The following is a 22,310-nucleotide window of genomic DNA, read 5'->3' on the forward strand; positions in this document are numbered from 1 at the left end:
GTGATTGGACCCCACTGGCACCCGCCTTGGCCTGGCGCTGCCTGCTCACCTGCTCCACCATCCCACCGCGGTCCCGCTCTCATCAGGGCCCATCAGGGCCGGCAGCGCCTCCACTGCCACCCGCTGCCAGCGCCGTGTTGCTGACATCTGCCATGTTCCGTGCCACCCCCTGGTGGTCAGCGCACGTCATAGTGAGCAGTCACACTCCCGGTCAAACAATTTGCATATTAGGGTTTTATTATATAGGATATAAAATCCTAAGCAACCGTCGACCATCCACCCGGTAGCTATGACCCGCAATGACCACCAGGAGGCATACGCTCTGACCAGTAGAGGAGGGAGCCTGATTCCTTGCAGAATTGGCCGTGGGTTAGGTTGCTACTGGGGCACTGTCGGCCTCGAATCTGCTTCACCCACACCCTGGACCCAGAGAGGAGGGAGGAGGGCACCCGATTCCTCGCGGAATTGGCCGTGAGTTAGTTACTGCTGGGGCACTGTCCTGTGGGGACTGGGCCAAAACCAACTCTCCGACATCCCCCGAGGGGTCCCAGATTGTGAGAGGATGCAGGCCAGGCTGAGGGACCCCACTAGTGCATCAATCCATGCACTGGGCATCTACTAATGCTATAAAATTTCAAAGCAGAACAAAGTATTCCTGTATACCACTCCAACCATTCCCTGAACCTTAAGAGTCTCACAGTAACACAATTTGACTTTTTTAAAGAATCTTTCAATCAAATATTTCACCCACAAGGTCTTGTTAGGTGTCACTGAATAGACAGTGAAGTATAAAACTTGTTCCCTATCATCTTGGAGCTGATAGCCTCATGGACCAACAAGGCACACAAATAAAACATTTAGCCCTGGCTAGTGTAACTCAGTTGGTTGGGCATTGTTCCGGGCACTGAAGGATTGCTGGTTCAATTCCCGGTCAGGGGCATGCAGGAGGCAGCCAATTGATGGTTCACTCTTTTTTTTTTTTTTTTATATGTTTTATTGATTTTTTACAGAGAGGAAGGGAGAGAGATAGAGAGTTAGAAACATCGATGAGAGAGCAACATCGATCAGCTGCCTCCTGCACATCTCCTACTGGGGATGTGCCCGCAACCCAGGTACATGCCCTTGACCGGAATCGAACCTGGGACCTTTCAGTCCGCAGGCCGACGCTCTATCCACTGAGCCAAACCGGTTTCAGCTTGATGGTTCACTCTTACATCAATGTTTCTTTCTCTCTCCCTCTCTTCCTCTCTAAAAATCAGTAAAAATATTTTAAATAGATAGATAAATAAATATATAAAACATTTAAAAATTAAAAACGGAGGCGTTGGCCGGGTAGCTCAGTTGCTTAGAGCATCGTCCTGATACGTGAAGGTTGCAGGTTTGATCCCCAGTCTGGACCACATAAGAATCAACCAGTGAATGCATAAATAGGAGGAACAACAGATTGATGTTTCTTTGTCTCTACAAAGACCAATGAATAAATAATAAAAAAGATATTTCTCTAAAAAAATTAAAAGTGGAGAAAAGCAATTGGACGGAAACAGAGACTGTAATACAGTGGTTCTCAACCTTCCTAATGCTGCGACCCTTTAATACAGTTCCTCATGTTGTGGTGACCCCCAACCATAAAATTATTTTCGTTGCTACTTCATAACTGTAATTTTGCTACTGTTATGAATCGTAATGTAAATATCTGATATGCAGGATGTATATTCATTGCTACAAACTGAACATAATTAAAGCATAGTGATTAATCACAAAAACAGTATGTATATGTTTTCCGATGGTCTTAGGCGACCCCTGTGAAAGGGTCGTTCAACCCCCAAAGAGGTCGCTACCCACAGGTTGAGAACCGCTGCTCTAGAAGCTTTGCTGCACTGATCCTAGTTGCAGGCAGGCCCCTTCCTCTGGGTTCCCACGCACCCCCATCACAGTCCCTTAACCGGGTTTTGTAAGCCTTTTCTCCAATGAGGATGAGTAGAGGCTGTCACCCCATGCCTAGTGCATGTCTGACACAAAGTAGCCATTCTCTGTTAAATGCATGAACAAGCTATTGGTAACAGTTTAAAATTCTAAATAAGAAGGCTCTTTTAAGAACCCAGAGGCAAAGGCCTCTCCTGCTTGAACACAGGGCAGCAATCTCCCCAAAGTCAGACTTACCTCAGCAGCCCCCCTCCAGGATCGCACAGCTTCCTCCAGTTCAGGTGTGTGGCCCATGCCAGATAAGCTGCTGCTGCTCTTTTTTTCAGGCACAACCACCTCAGCAAAACAAGAGTGAGCCACTGGCTGGACCTTCTGTAATGCCTGGGTCAAAAACTGGAAATGGACTTGCACCACTGTCAGGAAACATCGCCCCAACACCTGTGAAAACAAGAGCCAGGGATTTTTAGATTATGGGTTGCTACTACATTAGTGCAATAAATTCTCAGCCATCAATCTGAGTAGAAGGTAACAACTAACTGGAAATCTGAAATTATATAAAGTTTAAAAGTCATCATGCTTTAGACAGTGGTTCTCAATCTTCTGGCCCTTTAAATACAGTTCCTCATGTTGTGACCCAACCATAAAATTATTTTCGTTGCTACTTCATAACTGTAATGTTGCTACTGTTATGAATCATAATGTAAATATCTGATATGCAGGATGGTCTTAGGCGACTCCTGTGAAAGGGTCGTTCGACCGCCAAAGGGGTCGCGACCCACAGGTTGAGAACCGCTGCTTTAGAAGGATCTGCCTTTGTTCTCATCTTTATACCTGGGTGCCTGATGCCCACAAGTCAACCAAATAGCAAGCCCCAAGGTTCATAGGCACCTTCCAACTTCTCACGCCTCCATTCCTGTTCTCCACTCCCCTCATCTGGACTCTGGCTCACATTAACCTGCCTGTCTGTGAGCTCTGGCTAAACCAGAGCAACCCACAATTCCAATTATATCTACACAGCACTCAGAAGGCAGAGCAAAAGCCATGTGGTTAAAAATCTGAAAAGTCAAGTTTTACTCTAAGAAGACATTCCATTGGAAATGGAATCCAAAGATACAGGTTACTTTGGTAACAGTGTTATTAACATAGTTTTTAACATAGCTTTATGTCATACTTCTACTCTTACGCAACAAAGCTGACAGACCAGTCTTCTAGGAGTCAACAAAACCTACTGGACAATTTCATTTGTTAGTATAGCAGAAACCCTCACCTGATCCATGTTAGTAATTGGTTGGTTGATGAAGTAGTCCATTAAAGTAGGAAACTAATTTTAAAAATACCATATACATAACACTACCTTAACATATACTATTAATATGTAATTATAGAGGCCCGGTGTACAAAATTTGTGCATGGGTAGGGTCCCTAGGCCTGACCAGCAATCAGGGCTGACTGAGGCCTTCCAGCTGCCGGCCAGGGCCTTCCTTCATTCCGCACCGTCCCCTGGTGGTCAGTGCACATCATAGTGAGCAATCAAACTCTCGGTCAAACTCCCCAGGGGATACTTTGCATATTAACTTTTATATAGATAGATAATGATGTATATACTAAAAATACTACATAACACAAACATTTTAAGATATGGATGTGTATTTATCTACAAGCCTTTGGCACTTGCTAAAGCTTTTCTCTGGGGCACCAGCCTTGTCTCCCTGGTCCTTGAAGCTTTGCTGCACTGTTCCTAGTTGCAGGCAGGCCCCTTCCTCTGGGTTCCCATGCGGGTCCCCGTTTCCTTGCTTGGGTTAATCTCAGCTACAAGGTGTTCTCTAGGATTAACTATTTCTTTTTCTTTAAAGAAGAGCAAGAACTTGCCACTTAAAAAGCAACTTGAGCAGAGACCCTCCAGGTTACTAATATTTCCCCTAATCTTTTACATTTGTTTTATCCATACCAAATTTGAGAACAACAAAAACTTTTGCCACTTTTATCATGTACCATACATTCACATTTTTTTTCATAGAATGTATTGCAAATTTCACTGGCTTACATAGGAGGTTACTTAAAAAATGTACTTCACTGAGTTTGCAATTTATCCAACTGGCAGGGGCACAGATGAGAGGGGCCATTCACTGCCAGCACTCAGTGAACTAACTGCCTTGGGAAGGTGGTGAATGTTGGGGAACAGTTTCCATTGCCTTTTACAAGGAACTAAAATCTTATGAAACAATGGAATTGTCCAGTAGGTTTTGTTGGCTCCTAGAAGACTGGTCTGTCAGCTTTGTTTTGTAAGACCCCAATGCTGTCCCTTGGAGCAGCCAAAAATAAGACTTAAACTTGGACTGGTCACTTCCTAGTGCACATTTCAGATGCCTGTCTGTGAGCTCCTGTTCCACTAGTCAAAGAGTTCTTCCTGGAGAAAGAGACTCAGGGAAGTTCCCAGTGGTGACACTTAATCCCTCTGAATTATTTTTCCTGGTGGAAATCATTAGGACCAAACTAAAACAAATCTCACACCAAAGTAGCCACCCTCTATAGTAAACAATCAGAATTACAGACTAAACTACAGGTATGGGTTTCTACTCACAAACCTCCCTCAAAGCTATACCCCATCAATGATCTGTGTCAGATGGGGCAGGGTGAGGGACACACAGGAAGTAGACTTAGCAGCCTACAGACATGAGACATGAATAAAATAAATGGCATTTAATTTGTACCATACATAACAGCCAGCTTAATTTGAACACTCAGTATGCATTTCTCCTATGTTAAAGGTATCACATGGATCACTGAACTTAATCCTGGCAACAACTGCATAAGGTCAGTCCCATTTTACAGACAATAAGGCCAAGACACAGAAAGGTTTAAACTTTGTCAAGGGAACACAAACTGAAAATGGCGGAGTGGTCACAAGACTCAACTGTCTGCGCCTGGCCAGTGTTCCCCACTGCCTTCAACAGGCTCTGAACAACTGGATACAGCTGTGGGCTGGATGCACTGCACCGAGACCAGGGACATGACAGAAGCTCCACCTTAACTGGCATGCACCAGAATGAGGGTGTCCTGAAGCGCCTCACAGTACAAACACAGGAGGAGAGCTGGGTCCTCAGGCACAAACTCTTCCTCCCCCTCCCTCAGTTTCTTGGCAGGCTATGGCAAAGGGAGGAGGAGGGGCAGTGGAGATGTCATGCACCTTGTGCTCTGGGGTCACACTCTTACAGCTTTAGACCAATACAATCGAGTCATTCATTTTCCCAACAATATGTTGTATGTAAATGCGTGATGTGTATGTACAAAGCACAAAAAAAAGGCCAGAAAATACTACAAGACAGACAATGAGCAAATCCCTGTCCTCATGAGAGTTACCGTCTAATGGTGGGGAAGAAGTCAATAAGTAGATAGGCAAAGCCAGGGCTACTGGAGGAGAAATGCTAAAGGGCGAGGTGGGAAGGAAAAGGCTCTCTGAAGAGAGGACCAAGGGAACAGAGCGAGTTACCCTACCCTCTTCTAAAAGGAACAATTCAGGGAAAGGGCTCTGAAGGCCTGATGCAGGGTGCAGAATAGGGCATTTCCTGACAGTGCTGGTCAATGGCAGGATGGGAGCATCCTCTCACTGTGAGTGGAAGAATGGTGAAAGGAGGAGGGTGCTGCTGGAGGAATAAGTGTGGGGAGAGATGCTGCAGTTTTAAAAGGCAGACATTTGGCCCTAACCGGTTTGGCTCAGTGGATAGAGGGTCGGCCTGCGGACTCAAGGGTCCCGGGTTCGATTCTGGTCAAGGGCATGTACCTTGGTTGCGGGCACATACCCAGTAGGGAGTGTGCAGGAGGCAGCTGGTCGATGTTTCTCTCTCATCAATGTTTCTAACTCTCTATCCCTCTCCCTTCCTCTCTGTAAAAAATCAATAATATATATATTTTTTTAAAAAGGCAGACATTTGGTATGTTGTCTCCATTAACCTACTACATATTTGACCTTGGATGAATTATTTAATCTAAATTTCTTCCCTTATAAGGACTGATGAGAACAAGAACTAAGTCCTTCCCTCCTCCTACCCATGATACATGGGGTGTCAATGTAAATATGTTTGTGACAAAATATTTGTGTTGTAAGCAATTCATTAAAAGCCAATCAAACCAATAATTACTTGGACCTTAAAAAAGCCCATTTCACAGAATATCTGCTCTAAGTTTGCATAAATTAACAGATGCATAAACAGCATATCCAGAGAGAGGATAGAGCTCAACCTCCAGCCTGCCTCTACCCATCTTTTCTATACACATCTGTCTTCGCCCACCTCCCCTGCTGTAACAGACCCCACACTGCTTGGGATCTTCCTGAGAAACCTGGAAGGAAATATAGACTCTAAATTATGAACATGGAAGCGTGTGACTCCAGGGCAGCGGATGGCTGCTTTTCACATGGAGAAAGTTTCCTGGACTGCAGTATTCAGTGAGGTTGCAGAACAGATGTGGCAAGCAGGGGAACAAATGAGCAGAGTAGTCAAAGAGAGAGACATTTGAATTTAAAATGTCAGTGGAGCTATAGTTACAGGTCTTATTAACAATTACCATTTATTGAAGGATTAACCCATACCAAGCACTTTATATGCCGTGAAGCAACTCTGTGGGGTGACAACGATTCATCCATTTACAGATAACACCACTGAGGCTTACAGAGAGAAACCTGATGTGTAGTAGAGATCCAATGTCAGGTCTGTTTGACTCCAAAGGTTGTATTTCTAACCACAAGGCTGCTCTGTCTTCCTATGACAACAGTGGGTGGATACTAAGAAGAGGAGAGGAACCCTGACATCCTCCATATACTCAAACCATGGGGATGGGAATGCAGACTGAGAGGCATAGCTCTGTCTTCACTGACAGTGGGAAAGGGATTGGGGCAAAAATAACAAGTGGGGTGGCCTGTGGTATTCCTGTGTGGCATGAGCCTCACATTTTATGATCTCCACAGCAGAGAACAGCTGTGAAGACTGGATGGAAAGAGCAATGATAAACAGGGCGAAGGCACCTGGGGCTTGGAAAAAGAGCAGCTTCTCCTGCCTCTTAAGAAATTCCCAACCCCAAAACATCTGTCCAGTCCTTCAGTACATCAGTCTCATTTAAAATTTAAGAAAAAAGCAATTGGATTTAATCTTACTCTTGGCATTTGCATTTAAAAAAATAAATCAATTCACCCCAAATTGATGGAATTTCAGATGCAGGCCATTATCAGACTTTTGCATTAGGAGAAACCTTGTGACTTACATTCCTCATAAAGGCCCAAGTCCTGAGCATAGACAATCAGTGACCCTTCCCCTTGTGCCTCCACGGAACATTATGGATTATAAACATCAATCAAGGATCTGCTAAAATGAGACCAACTTTCCTGGGAATCCCTGATGGAGGAGAGAAAGGGTATGAATTTGCTTTCCCATTCCCCTGTATATGTACAAGATTTGCTGCTAAGGGTGTTGTGTTTATGGACATAATCAGAAAACCTTTTCTTTTGGTAATTTTTTGTTGTTAATTCTCATTCGAGGATATTTTTTCCACTGATTTTCAGAAAGGCTGGAAGGGAGGAATGGAAGGAAGGAGAGAGGAAGAGAAAAAAATCATGTGAGAGAGATACATCAATTGGTGCCTCCCGTACACACCCTTATTGGGGCCAGGGATTGAACCTGCAACCCAGGTACATGCCCTTGACCAGGAATCAAACCCAAGACCCTACAGTCTGCGGGACGCCTGGCTAGGGCCTTTTTGGTAATTTTTATACTTTATTAATTAAAACAGGTTTTAGTTTAAGGTCATCCTACTTTGAGCCCCAAAGGACCATCTTTTCCACACCACCATAATTTTGGAAGATCTACTCAACTTTACTTCCTAGAATATTTCAAAAAAATATTTTAAAATATATTGTTATTGATTTCAGAGAGGAAGAGAGGGAGAGAAATATAAATGATGAGAGAGAATCATTGATTGGCTGCCTCCTGCACGCCCCCTACTGGGGATCGAGCCCGCAACCTGGGCATGTGCCCTTGACTGGGATCAAAACAGGGACCTTTCAGTCCACAAGCTGACGCTCTATCCACTGGGTCAAACCAGCTAGGACCAAAAAAATTTATTTTTTCATTATTCCTCATCTAGAGCTGAGGCCTAAGTCCTTAATATCTGCTTGTTGGAATTACAGAGTACCCAAGAACACCCCATCTCCCACACACCTGTGATCTTCACCTCAATACACACAGTGTCTCACTAAGTTCATTTTCTGCTCAACCTCACTTAACAATTTATCTTTTTTCAATCCCAGCAGAGTGAACAAGTAAAACTGTCCTATATGCCATAGTGCAGGGGTGGGCAAACTTTTTGACTCGAGGGCCACAATGGGTTCTTAAACTGGACCGGAGGGCCAGAACAAAAGCATGGTGGAGTGTTTGTGTGAACTAATATAAATTCAAAGTAAACATCATTACATAAAAGGGTACGGTCTTTTTTTTTTTTTAGTTTTATTCATTTCAAACGGGCCGGATCTGGCCCGCGGGCCGTAGTTTGCCCACGGCTGCCATAGTGTCAAACATTTCCAGGGATTCTAGCACTTATTTTTCATCAGTTTAAAAGTTGCAAGTGAATGAAATGAAGTCGATTCAAATTGGTTGCCTTTATTAGAAATTCCAAAGTCATTCAATCATTTCTTTCTCTTCAATCCTCAGACCTCAAACATTACTTTGTTTCCAAGTGTCCTCAACCTTGCTCTTCTATTATGACAATTCTAGAGTCATTACACAATGACCTAAACAAAAGACCAGAACTTGATACAAAGATCTAAATGTGTCTCCAGAGAGACAGAGAAGTGGACCATGCATGGACTGTGCAAAGTGCCTTATGAAGATTAGATTAAAGTACAAGAATGTAAAAAAAAAAGCTTATGGAAACTAACATGTATAGTCTGACCTAAAAACTGATTACAGTGTTTAAATATTTACAATTAAAAGAGCAACGAACAAGACAATAACAAATATCTCTTTGCAGTCAGTATTGACTTAGCGCATAAAGAAGTTGCCATGCTATGTTTAGAAGAAAGAAGGAAGAAAAACTAACACATGCCCAAGGGTGGCTGAGCCAACACCAAATGCTAGTCATTCAGACAAAATTATATTCTGCCCCTGGACATGCTGCTTTACTGCTGGTGAAAATATCAACAGATGGTTTCTGAACTCCTACTTCATGTGCCAAGCACTGTGGTACACAAAACCTTTTACATCAATAATATATATTCACTGCAAATAAATCAGGGAAAAAAGATCAGCTACATACATAAATAAATGTACCAAATATTACTAAATAGAATAACCACTGATTTACATATTTTTATATAGCCTACATTTGTATCTATAGATGGAAAAACTAAATCATGTTGTGTATTGTTTTATGGCCTGCTTTGCAAAATAAAATACATACGTCAAAAATGTATTACCATGTCAACACACACAGGACGTTTTATATTTCAGCTACACTGTTATAAATCTTAATTAGAATAATTATAAAATATCATCCAGGACATGAATAAGTTAAATGCAACTTAAGGTAACTAGGTGCACATTAATTATAGTAGAAGAGCAAATTAATACTGTGGATTTATATAGGGCATGGATAAAAATATATTTAAGTCACCCAGACAGTATGTGGCCTAGAAGCCTACTAGAATTTAGAAAACTCTTGTTGACATGAGTGTATTTTTGATTAAAAATTGTCACTTCAATCAAGAAGAAATTACTAAAATACCTCAATTGATAAACTAAAAAGGAAAAAGGAATTCACAGGAATTCATTTGACTCCATAAACATTATCTTCATCACTTAGGAGAGGGGCTCTCTCTGCATCTTATTTTTATTTTAGTTTTTTTAAATTGTTTTATTGCTGAAAGTATTACAAAGAGTATTATATATGTCTCCTTTTTTTCTCTCCCCTTGACCTTCCCCTAGCCTCCCATGCCCCCTAGTCTCTTGTGTCCATGGGTTATGCTTATATGCATGCATACAAGTCCTTCAGTTGATCTCTTACCCACCCCCCCAACCCTCCCGGGCCTTCCCTCTGTAGTTTGACAGTCTGTTCGATGTTGCTCTGCCTCTGTATCTATTTTTGCTCATCAGTTTATAATGGCCTTAATTATCCATAAATGAGGGAGATCATGTGGTATTTTTCTTTCATTGACTGGCTTATTTCACTTAGCATAATGCTCTCCAGTTCCATCCATGCTGTTGCAAATGGTAAGAATTCCTTCTTTTTTACAGCAGCATAGTATTCCATCGTGTAGATGTACCACAGTTTTCTAATCCATTCATCTGCTGATGGGCACTTAGGCTGTTTCCAGATCTTAGCTATGGTGACTTGTGCTGCTATGAACATAGGGGTGCCTATATCCTTTCTGATTGGTGTTTCTGTTTTCTTGGGATATATTCCTAGAAGTGGGATCACTGGGTCAAATGGGAGTTCCATTTTTAACTTTTTGAGGAAACTCCATACTGTCTTCCATAGTGGCTGCACCAGTCTGCATTCCCACCAGCAATGCACGAGTGTTCCTTTTTCTCCACATCCTCTCCAGCACTTGTCGTTTGTTGATGATAGCCATTCTGACAGGTGTGAGATGGTACCTCATTGTTGTTTTGATTTACATTTCTCGGATGATTAGTGACTTTGAGCATGTTTTCATCTGTCTCTTGGCTTTCTGAATGTCCTCTTTTGAAAAGTGTCTATTTAGGTCCTTTGCCCATTTTTTGATTGGATATCTTCCTTTTGTTAAGTTGTATGAGTTCCCTATAAATGTTGGAGTTTAAATCCTTATCGGTGATAACATTGGCAAATATGTTCTCCCATGCAGTGGGCTTTCTTGTTGTTTTGTTGATGGTTTCTTTTGCTGTGCAGAAGCTTTTTATTTTGATGTAGTCCCATTTGTTTATTTTCTCTTTAGTTTCCAATGCCCTAGGAGCTGTATTGGTGAAGAAACTGCTTCGGCATATGTCTGCGATTTTGTTGCCTTTGGATTCGTCTAGTATTTTTATGGTTTCCTATCTTACATTTAAGTCCTTTATCCATTTTGAGTTTATTTTTGTGTATGGTGTAAGTTGGTGGTATAGTTTCATTTTTTTGCATGTATCTAAAAATATGGAACGCTTCACGAATTTGCGTGTCATCCTTGTGCAGGGGCCATGCTAATCTTCTCTGTATCGTTCTAATTTTAGTATACGTGCTGCCGAAGCAAACACCCTCTCTGCATCTTAGGTGATATGCCACTAGATGCCTCTCAAGTGTTATCATTGAATACAAATCACCATCCCCATTTGACTGGGATACTACCAGCCACTTTTATTCACATGGTAATCCAATTGGTGATAACTGTGGCAAGTCTTGGGCTGAGGTAGGGAAGGGTCTCATATCTCCTCTCAGCAGCATCTGAAATACTTGCTTCCCTGGGCTTCTAAGACACTGCACTTGCTCCACTTTCTTCCTCCCCCTTTGGCTGTTCCTTCTGCACCTTCCTTGGCTGCTTCCTATTCATTCCCTGACCTCTAAATGAGCCCCAGGACTCACTGGTCCTAGATTCCCCCTTTGTTTCTCTAGCTACATTCACTTTCTTGATGACCTCATCCAGGATCGTTTTAGAGCTTTAAATACTAGCTACTAACTGATGGTTCTCAAATTCACATCTCCAGTCTGGACCTCAGTCCCGAACTCCAAAACTGTATATTCAATTATCTATTTGACATCACCTCTTGGATGTCTAAAAGGCACTGCAGACTTATTATTCTAGACTACCCTTCCCCACTGCTCCCCATCTCAGTATATAGCACAGTGATGGCGAACCTTTTGAGCTCGGCGTTGTCAGCATTTTGAAAAACCCTAACTTAACTCTGGTGCCGTGTCACATATAGAAATTTTTTGATATCTGCAACCATAGTAAAACAAAGACTTATATTTTTGATATTTATTTTATATATTTAAATGCCATTTAACAAAGAAAAATCAATTCGCAAAAAAGAGTTCGCGCGTCACCTCTGACACGCGTGTCATAGGTTCGCCATCACTGATATAGCACTACCAGTGATCCAGGTGCTCATGTCATAAACCTTGGAGTCATCTTTGACTTCTCTCTCTCCTCCCTCTCTCTCTCTTCCTCCCTCCCTTCCTCTCTCTCTCTCTCTCTCTCTCACCACCCCCCGCCCCCCGCAAACTGGAGTTCTCGCTCTTCTCTTCCCTAGAGGCTACTTTCCACACAGGAAGCCTTATATAACAGAAATCAGATTATTTCACTCCCCTGCTCAAAATCTTCCGATGCCTTTCTATTACAATCAGAATGAAATCCAAATTCCTCATTGTGTCCTACAATATCCTACATTGTCTGGCCCCTTACTATTCTCCGAACTTATTCCTATCCCTCTTCTCTCTGCTCTTGCCACACTAGCCTTCTTGCTTTTCTCAATAATTTTAAGAACAGCTCCAGTCTCAAGTCTTTTGTACAAGCAATTCCCACTATTTCAGGGTTTCTCAACTTTAGCACTATTGTCATTTGAGGTCAGAGAATCCTTTGTTGTGTGTTGTTGGGAGCACTGGTTAGGAGATGTGGCCACCACAATCACTCAGATCACAGTATTTTGAAATCTTTATTGTTAAAAAAAAAAAAAAAAAGGAGCAGAGTAGTCCCTTCCTCCTTGGACTTCTGAGACACCAGTAACTGCATAAGAGCATGAATGTGGCAGCAGAGGAAAACTTTTGAGCATCCAGGTATCTATTTTGCTGTAGGACTAAAATACAACCGGAAGCACTACAAAGAAGAGAAATATCTAGACTCCACCTTCTCAAAAAAATTAGAATAAAAAATCAGATAAATCTAAGAGCTTTGTGCTCCTGCAAACTTAGGCTTTTCATGATCTGAGGCCTGAGTCTGGTTACCTAATGTTCCATACTTTATGAAGAAACATCATCCCACCATGGGTGTATATGTGTTAAGTACTGGGGAGGGGAAAGGTATTGGTCAGAAGTCAAGAAAGAAACTAAGGACCTAAAAGATGATAAAAATTGTTCCCAAAACACACAGTGAGTCAGTGAAATTCTGATTTCCTCATATGCAAGTCCAATATTTTTCACTCTATCATATTCCTCCTTCAAACCATTCTGAGTCACATGAATTTTTTGGTTTCCCAGTGCATATAAAAGTTATGTTTACACTATACTGAAGCCTATTAAATGTGCAATAGTATTATGTCTAAAAAAATGTACATACCTTTATATGCTGCCAAAGTGAACACATACACCTTAATTTTAAAGACACCTTATCACTAAAAAATGCTAAATATCACCTAAGCCTTCTGCAAGTCATAATCTTTTTGATGATAGAGAGTCTTACCTCCAATTTGTAAAAAAAAAAAAAGCAGTATTTGCAAAGCACAAAATGAGGTATGCCTAAATATTAAAACTTATGGCCAACACAACAAGATATATAACTACTGGAAGGGAATAGACATATGCAGATGACATAACTACATATACCAAAAAAATAGTCAATAAATGAAAAGAAACATTAGAATTATTGAGTTCAGTCACATAGCAAGAGAAAAGATAAAATTATAAAAATCTATAATATTTCTATATTATAGAAAAAACGTTTAAATATTATTTCATTCATTACAGCACCTAAAGTATAAATAACTTAATAATTTTCAGAATACACACTCACTAGAAAGAAAACTGGAATTTTACTAAGAGACATTACAGAAGCTTCACAGAAAAACCTAATAAACTGCTAAAATCCTAAAAAACAAAACAACTTAGCCAAATGTACCCAGGTCCTAACTATGTTTCTCATCCTCTAACCCTCTCCAGCTGGCATTTGCAGTGTGCCTCCCCACATCGAACCCTTGTTGCTTTGAATGCAGCCCCTCAGGAAGTCACTCCGTCACAGCTCTGACTGTAACCCAGCCCCAGGAGTGGCCAATCAGTGGGTGAATTTCACCCTTCTGGCCACAGGGTCCAAAGATAAGGAAGCGACCTTAGCCAAGCCAACCACATTAGTTTGGAACTTTTGTCAGAATCTCCGGAAAAGCAGAGGTGCTCTTTCTGCTGAGTTGCTGGGGACTCTGCCATGGAGACAGAAGCCTGCTTGGAAATGAAGGCAGAGAGAAGAGACCAAGGCTGAGTCTGTGCAGTACAGAGTGAGCCCCCAGATGCAACCACAAACAAAGAACTTACTTTCTTTAGTTTCATAGGTAAATACAACAGTCCCCCCTTTATCCACAGGGGATAGTTCTAAGATCCCCTAGTAGAAGCCTGAAACCGCAGATAGTACTGAATCCTATTTACACTGTTTTTTTCCTATACATTATACCTATGGTAAAGTTTAATTTATAACTTAGACATAGTAAGAGATTAACTTAATAAAACAGAACAATTATAATAACAGTAACTGTAATAAAATTTAGGTGAATGTGGTCTCTCCCACAGTATCTCACTGCACTGTACTCACCTTTCTTCTTATGTGAGATGATAAAATACCTATATGAGAAGATGAAGTGAGGTGAATGACACAGGCATCGGGACTTAGCTAAAATGGACATTCTCACAAACAAGCACTTTATGGCTTCTCTTTGGCATACCCGAATTGCCAGCATCACCGTCTTGTGCTTTGGGGCCATTATATAGTATTATAAGGGTGACTTGAACATAAGCTCTGTGAGACCACACACTCCATCTGATAACCAAGATGCTTACTAAGTGATTAATGGGCAGGTAGCATATAAAGTGTGGAAACTCTGGACAAAGGGATGATTCACATACCAGACAGGATGGAGCAAGAAGGCAGGAGATTTCATCAGATCACTCAGAATGATGTGCAATTTAAAACTTGTGAATTTTTTAGTTTCCATGTAATATTTTGGACCAAAGGTAACTGAAATTGTGGAAAGTGAAATCATGTATAAAGGGGACTACTATACTAGCACATTATTTTGCTAAGAGGCACTACAGTGCTACAGTCAAGTTTGTACTCTGTAAGCCAGATTGCCTGGGTCTAAAGTCTAGATCTGCCATGAGACTTTTGATAAATTGCTTAATTTCTCCATACCTCAGTCTCCACATCAACAAAATAGGAATATGAATAGTACCTAACTCATAAGGTTATTAATAGAATTCAGTATGTTAATGTGTATAATCTCATCAAAAATATGGTGACGGGCCCTAGCCGGTTTGGTTCAGTGCATAGAGCAGTGGTTCTCAACCTTCTGGCCCTTTAAATACAGTTCCTCATGTTGTGACCCAACCATAAAATTATTTTCGTTGCTACTTCATAACTGTAATGTTGCTACTGTTATGAATCATAATGTAAATATCTGATATGCAGGATGGTCTTAGGCGACCCCTGTGAAAGGGTCGTTTGACCGCCAAAGGGGTCGCAACCCACAGGTTGAGAACCGCTGGCAAAGAGCATCAGCTGCAGACTGAAGGATTCGATTCCAGTCAAGGGCACATACCTCGGTTGCACACTCATCCCGGAACCTGGTTGGGGTGCATGCGGGAGGCAACCAATCAATGTGTCTCTCTCACATTGATATTTCTATCTCTCCCCCTCCTTCCCACTCTAAAAAAATCATTGGAAAAAGTATCCTCTGGTGAGGATTAACAACTAAAAAAAATACATGGTGATGGAAGGAGACATGACTTTGGGTGGTGAACACACAATTATACAGACGATATAATGTAGAATTGTACACTTGAAACCTATATAATCTTAACCAAAGTCACCCCAATAAATTTAATAAAAATTCAAAACTGTGTAGAGTCTCAGAACAGAACATGATATAAGTACTATATGACTATTAGCTTCTTTTTGCTTTTCTTGTTGTTAAGGTATTTTGAGTTTGGTTTCTCTCACTTGTAGCCATAGTGATTTTTTAAAACAACTTAAGTATTAGTCTCTTGCTCAAAATCCCCCTTTTAAAAAATCCCATCTCATTCTGTATAAAATCTAAATTCTTACCAGGGCCTGCCCTGTCCTCATTCATCAGGTAGTTAGGAGATTCTGGTATGGGGGCTGAGTCCTCCCACAGGGAGCTGGGTCAGGCTTGAGGCTATTTTCCAATGCATCACAGCACTCATCATACCTAGTGTCATAGTCTACTTATTTATCTGTCTTGCCCACCAAGCCTGGAGCACTTTAGATCGTCCTCACTCATCTTTGCCAGTGTACAGCCAGCTCATCTGTATTTTACCCCAGTGGTAGCAGCTAGGTGAACAGGAAAGCAGGCCAGGCAACTGGGGCCTGCGCCAGAGCTAGTGGGACCTCAGGAGGGGTCTTGGAGTGACCAAGGACTCACAGGGGTTCCACAACATCAAGATATTTCTATTTTCCTGGCTCTGAACATTTCAGGACTAGTTAGAGGTCAGAAAGCCTAGTCTCATGGAGGGATGGACACTGCAAACAATCCCCTCTGCAGAAAGACTGGACTGGCCTGAGCAGCGAACAGGTCCAGGACACAACGCCTGTGTATGATGGTCCCAGCAGGATTTTAGGCAAATGCCATTTCTCAAACACTCACATTCCTGATTTGTAAAGATGAGAGGGGCTGCAAAAACAACCCTGTGAAATCTAACAAGCTGACCAGCAACCATAAAAATCCTATATAATAAAAGCCTAGTATGCAAATTGTCCCCTCGACCAGAAGTGCAACCAGGAGTTTGACCAGGGGGTGGGGTTGGCGGCTGTGGCAGGAGGCCAGGGGAAGGGAGGCGCCCGCCACCAGCAGCCGCTAGGGACCCTAACCGTGCACCAATTTCGTGCACTGGGCCTTTAGAATAAATAAGAAATAATTCAGGCCCTAGCTGGTTTGGCTTAGTGGATAGAGCGTCGGCCTGCAGACTCAAGGGTCCCAGGTTCGATTCCGGTCAAGGGCACATGCCCTGGTTGTGGGCTCAATCCCCAGTAGGGGGCATGCAGAAGGCAGCTGATCAATGATTCTCTCTCATCATTGATATTTCTCTCTCTCCTTCTCCCTTCTTCTCTGAAATTAATTAAATGTTTTAAAAAATAATAATTCAGGAAAACTAGTTCTACATAGAATTACATTCCATGAAATCTTTTGTTTCCTTCTAATTTGCCCACCAAACCTAATTTTTCACTATTGTCTGCTCAAATCTTTTTAGCAACTATGAAATATTAAATCATTCTCCTAAAAGAAAGCAACATTGTCAATTTAGTCACCAAAATTAGGAGCACACCCATTCTTTCCTTGACTCCTACACCTGATGCTGGGGTCTTGTCTTCAGAGGGGTCTTCTCTCTGTTCTCATTTTCTTCCTCGAGTCACTTCTATTTTCTTCATTTTTCTGGGCTCTATTCATCACTATATCTTACTCAATAATACTCCCTGCAATATTGTGATTTATAGTAAGAAATTTATATATTTGGTCTACTTCCAAGGTTCCTAGCACACAGCTGCTTAAAACCCTTGGAATTTTCTAAGTATCAAGAGAGATAAAGTATTCATAACATCTTTTATCCAAACCTGAGTTTATGTTGATGGTTTTTGGAAAGCCCCTAAGGATGGAGGCTTGCTGCAAGGGGAACCAACCAACAGATTAGAGCAGGGGTCCTCAAACTTTTTAAACAGGGGGCCAGTTCCCTGTCCCTCAGACCGTTGGAGGGCCGGACTATAGTTTAAAAAAAAAAACTATGAACAAATTCCTATGCACACTGCACATATCTTATTTTGAAGTAAAAAAACAAAATGGGAACAAATACAATATTTGTATTTGCATGTGGCCCGTGGGCCATAGTTTGAGGACCCCTGGATTAGAGGTTTGGAACTTTCAGCCCTCAGCTTCTGGGGAGGAGAAGGGGCTGGAGGTAGAATCAATAATCCACGGACAATAATTTAATCAAATCACACCTATGTAATGAAGCCCCCCAAAAGTCCAATGACCCAAAGGAAGGGGTTCAGAAAGCATCCAAGGTGGTGAACATATGGAAGTGCTAGGAGGGTGGCGTGCCTGGAAAGCCCATGGAAGTCCCACATATCTTCCTACATACCTTGTCCTATGCATGTCTTCCATTTGGCTGCTCCTGAGTTATATCCTTTTATAATCTAGTAAGGAAAATAGTTTTCTGAGTTCTGTGAGCTGCTCTAGCAAATCAATAATGTGAATCTCTGATTTATAACCAGTCTGCAAGGACAGGTAACAAAACCCTGGGCTAACTCCAGATAAATAGTGTCAGAAATGCCTGGCGTGGGGAAACCACCACACATTTGGTAATCAGAAGTGCCAGAGTGAAATAGAGCATTCTGTGAGTAGACAGAAAATGAAGGAGTTTTCCTAAACACTCCCCCCTTTTCTGTTAGAAGATCACTTCACATGCACAAATCCCTCCATGAAATGGAATCTCTTATTGGTTATTCCTGATACATTATTCCTATCAGGTAGTCATACATTTCTCTCTTCCTCTGTTTAAATTTGGAAAATGTACAAACATATGCAAAAGCAGAGTATAACAAACCCCTATATATCCATCAAAAAAGCTTCAATAACTACCAACATTGTGTCATTTCTTAAATTATTTTTTAAGTGTCTAATCCCAAAGGCCATACTTTTTTTTAAAAAAGTGTATTTTTATTGATTTCAGAGAGGAAGGGAGAGGGAGAGAGAAATAGAAATATCAATGATGGGAGAGAATCACTGATCGGCTGCCTCCTGCACACCCCAATTTGGGCATTGAGCCCACAACCCAGGTATGTGCCCTTGACTGGAATCAAACCCAATACTCTTCAGTCCCTAGGCCGGCACTCTACCCATTGAGCCAAACTGGTTAGGGCCATTGTGTCATTTAAAAAATATATATATTTATTGATTTCAGAGAGGAAGAGAGAGAGAGACATCAATGATGACAGAGAATCATTGATCAGCTACGTCCTGCATGTCCCAAACTGGGGATCGAGCCCACAACCTGGGCATGTGCCCTGACCAGGAATTGAACCATGACCTACTGGTTCATAGATCAATGCTCAACCCCTGAGATATGCCAGCTGGGTGCCATGCCATTTTTTAAAAATCCTTCCGCCCAACTCCACTTTTGCTGAAATGTTCTGAAGCAAATCCAATCAACCAAGACCTAGTACATATTCAAACTTCCTAAGTTATTTTTTAAAATGTCTTTTTTTTGGTTTCTCAATCCCAAAAGGCTCATTTTGTTTTATTTTATTTTTTTGCCAATCCTCACCAGAGGATATTTTTTCCATTAATTTTTTACAGAGTGGGAGGAGAGAGGGAGAAGAGAGAGGGAGAGGGGGGGCAGAGAGAGAGAGAAAGAGAGAGAGAGAGAGAGAGAGAGAGAGAGAGAGAAACATAGATGTGAGAGACACACATCGATTAGTTGCCTCCTGCACGGCCACAACCAGGGCCAGGGATCGAGCCTGCAATTGAGGTACGTGCCCTTGACCAGAATCGAACCCAGGACCTTTTAGTCCACAGGCCAAGCCAACACTCTTACCCTTTGAACCAAACTGGCTAGGACTTATTTGGTTTTTATATCTTCTAATTCTTTTTTTTTTTTTTTTACTTGCTAAATGGAACAATTTTCTCTAGTAGGAAAAAGCAAAAGTGAGTGTGGTTCCAGGTAGAACTGTGAGACAGGGTCTGAGCCCCAGGTGGAAGACTGCAGGCAAGTCCTAGCCTTCCCTCAGAGAGGCTTCATTACATGGTTTCTTCAGTCCTCAGTCCTAGGCCCATGCAAACAGTTACACTGTGTTGTAAATAGCAGATGGTTCCAGTTTTAGCAATGCAGCCAGATAGGACAGGCGATGAGTGGGTATGTGTCTGGCTTCCCTGCCCGTAGGCAGGCTCTGGGATCCCAGCTGACAAAACTTGGAGGAAGGAATATTCAGGAATCGGTGACCTCCATGTTCTGCAGCTGGCTCTCCAGGGTGACATCTCTTGCTGCCCCTTTCTTTTTGCTGCCCTCATGCTGCTGCTTGTGCTTCTTTGATGACTCCTGGTGAATGGGTGCAGGCTTCACAAAGGGAATCAGTTCTTGGAGACCTGGTGGCATAAACTCCTTCAACTTCTCAGGCACAATGATGCCCTTCTCCATCTGGTAGTTCTCCAGGATGGCGCAGGTGGTGCGGGTAGTGGCACACATGGTAGCATCCAGCTTACGGACAAACTCCACCTTATCCATCATCATCTTGGTTTGCCTATATTGGATTCATGGCAGTGAGCCTGACAGTCTGTGCAGTAAGAACAAGAGACTAATTCATGGAAGGCTCCCAAGTCTGGAAAGTAAGCCTCCAGGTCAAGTTTCATACTGGCAGTGTGATTAAAAAACCTGTGATAATATTCACGATGTGGTGCAGGATCCCTGAAGACTGGCAGAATTCCTCTGCGGTGGTGATCAACTCTTCAAACATCTCCCATGACTTCTTGTCATGTAGTGACGAGTGGACAAACTGTTCAATCTTCTCAAACTAATGGACTCGAAAGATGCCATGGGTGTCATAGCCAAGGAAGCCCACCTCCTGGCGAAAGCAGGTAGACAGACCAGCATACCTGATGGGCAAATCCTCTAACTATAGCCACTCATCCCGGTGGAGAGCAGCGATGGGCTGCTCGGAGATGGCAATCAAGTATTTCTCGTCATAGGAGTTGCCATCAGACTTTTCACTGCCGTTGCCCATCACCTTATAAAGTTCTTCATCAAACTGGATGAGTTGTGCCACCTCCTGCAGGACCTCTTTCCTCATGAAAAACGGGGTATAAATGGGAGTGTACCCCTGACTTCCCAAAGTGAGAAGGGCATACTGGATGAGTGCCTGTTCCAGGAACACCAGAGCCCCTCGACTCCCAGCCATCATTACCTCTTTTTTGCCTTCAAAGTCATCAACCATCACCACCAGGTCCATTTGCGAGTACTTCTTCCTGACATTATAATCACCCCAAATCCTCTCTACTTTGTTGTCCGCATCCTCGTGACTGATGGGCACAGAGGGATGCAGAAGGTTTCCGATCTCTCAGAGGTTCTCAAACTGCTCTTCTCCAGCTTTAATTGCTTGGCATCACACTCAGGATGACTTCGTCAATGAGGAGTTGGAGTTTTTTGATCTGTGACACTTTCACGTTAGCTAAATTGTCTGAGGTGAGGTCATCGAGATTTAACACATTCTCCAGAATGGACTCATCTCCCACTAGCTCTTTTTTCTTCATTTTCTCTCCAATTGTCTTGCTGCATAGGTTCTCCAGTTTGTTCAAGTTGTCCACCCGAAATCTGCATCTTTGCCACTTACCATCTGCCTTCACCAGCTGACCCACTCGTTCCAGGTCCTTGAAGCAGTTCTTTTGTGTCTCTCAGATGAGGGCTGGGTCCCCTCCTTTACCCCAAACAAATCCAGATCCAATACTATCTTTCCTCCTCCCAGGTCAACAAAAAGGGGAAATGAAGTTGTAGCAAGGGAGTCAACCTAACTCTTTTAATTCAGGTATCTTCTACCTAATTTTTTTTTAAGGTTCTCGACTTGTTGAACAAATCAGGTCAACTGCCTGAAGAATATGCCACATTCTGGATTTATCTGATTGCTTCCTTGTGGTATTGTATAACTTGTTCCACTATGTCTCACATTTCCTGTAGACTGGGAATTCATTCTAGAGGCTTCATTAGTTTGTTTTTCTCCCTTGGGGGGAGGGGAGAAGTACAAGAATAGATTATGGGGGTGATGCTATGTGGTTCTTATCAGGGGACATGATCACCTGGTTATATCATATTCAGTAATGCTGAAGCTGACAAATGGATTTGGCTGGGAAAGGGCTGATCCCTCCCTTATGAAGTTCCCCCTAGGACCTTTCACCAAATGGCTTTATCCTCTACTAGAAGAATAGTAGAAGAATCTCAGTATTATTCTGTGTGCTTTATTATAGTATATTCTGTAGACTATATACATATTGTATACTGTAGAATACACTGCAGTATATTCTAAGTACTAGAAAAATCTTATCCATTAGGGCTGTTTATCCTGAAAAATAGTCTGTACCAGAGAGGCAGGGAAATTCGCTTAATTTCTTATGTTTCTCCTTTACATTAGTGATTTTCAGGGTAACAAATTGGTTGCACAGTGTGTTTTGACAAATCAACGTCAAAGGGTCCAGTCTCCCCAGAGTGTCATATGCCCTCTGGCTTCACTGGCTTCTACCCACATAGAATGTGCTGGTCAGACAGTAAATCTTGTTTGTTGTTCACAATTAAATTTAGAGACTCACTCAAATGCCCAACTACTTAATTAGCTATAGGTTCTGCAGTGGTTCTCAACCATGGCTGCACATTAGAATCACCTGGGAATCTTTTTAAAATCCTGATTTCTGGGCCTCATCCTC

General features: G+C 42.1%; 1 protein-coding gene and 1 pseudogene across 6 annotated transcripts in view; both read right to left on the reverse strand.

Annotated features, from left to right (window-relative positions):
- The window catches only part of KIAA0355 (KIAA0355 ortholog), a 91,144-nt gene that overhangs the window by 30,841 nt on the left and 37,993 nt on the right, over positions 1-22,310 (reverse strand). For all 6 annotated transcript variants that reach the window (XM_014536619.1, XM_005862474.2, XM_014536617.1 and 3 more), the window contains one exon: positions 2,161-2,361. In XM_014536619.1, the coding sequence (XP_014392105.1) occupies positions 2,161-2,361 (201 nt within the window). The remainder of the gene's footprint in view (positions 1-2,160; positions 2,362-22,310) is intronic.
- LOC102254855 overlaps positions 19,510-22,310 on the reverse strand; it is a 4,310-nt pseudogene continuing 1,509 nt past the window's right edge.

This window comes from Myotis brandtii, unplaced genomic scaffold (genome assembly GCF_000412655.1).
Source record: "Myotis brandtii unplaced genomic scaffold, ASM41265v1 scaffold165, whole genome shotgun sequence".
Classification (NCBI taxonomy): Eukaryota; Metazoa; Chordata; class Mammalia; order Chiroptera; family Vespertilionidae; genus Myotis; species Myotis brandtii.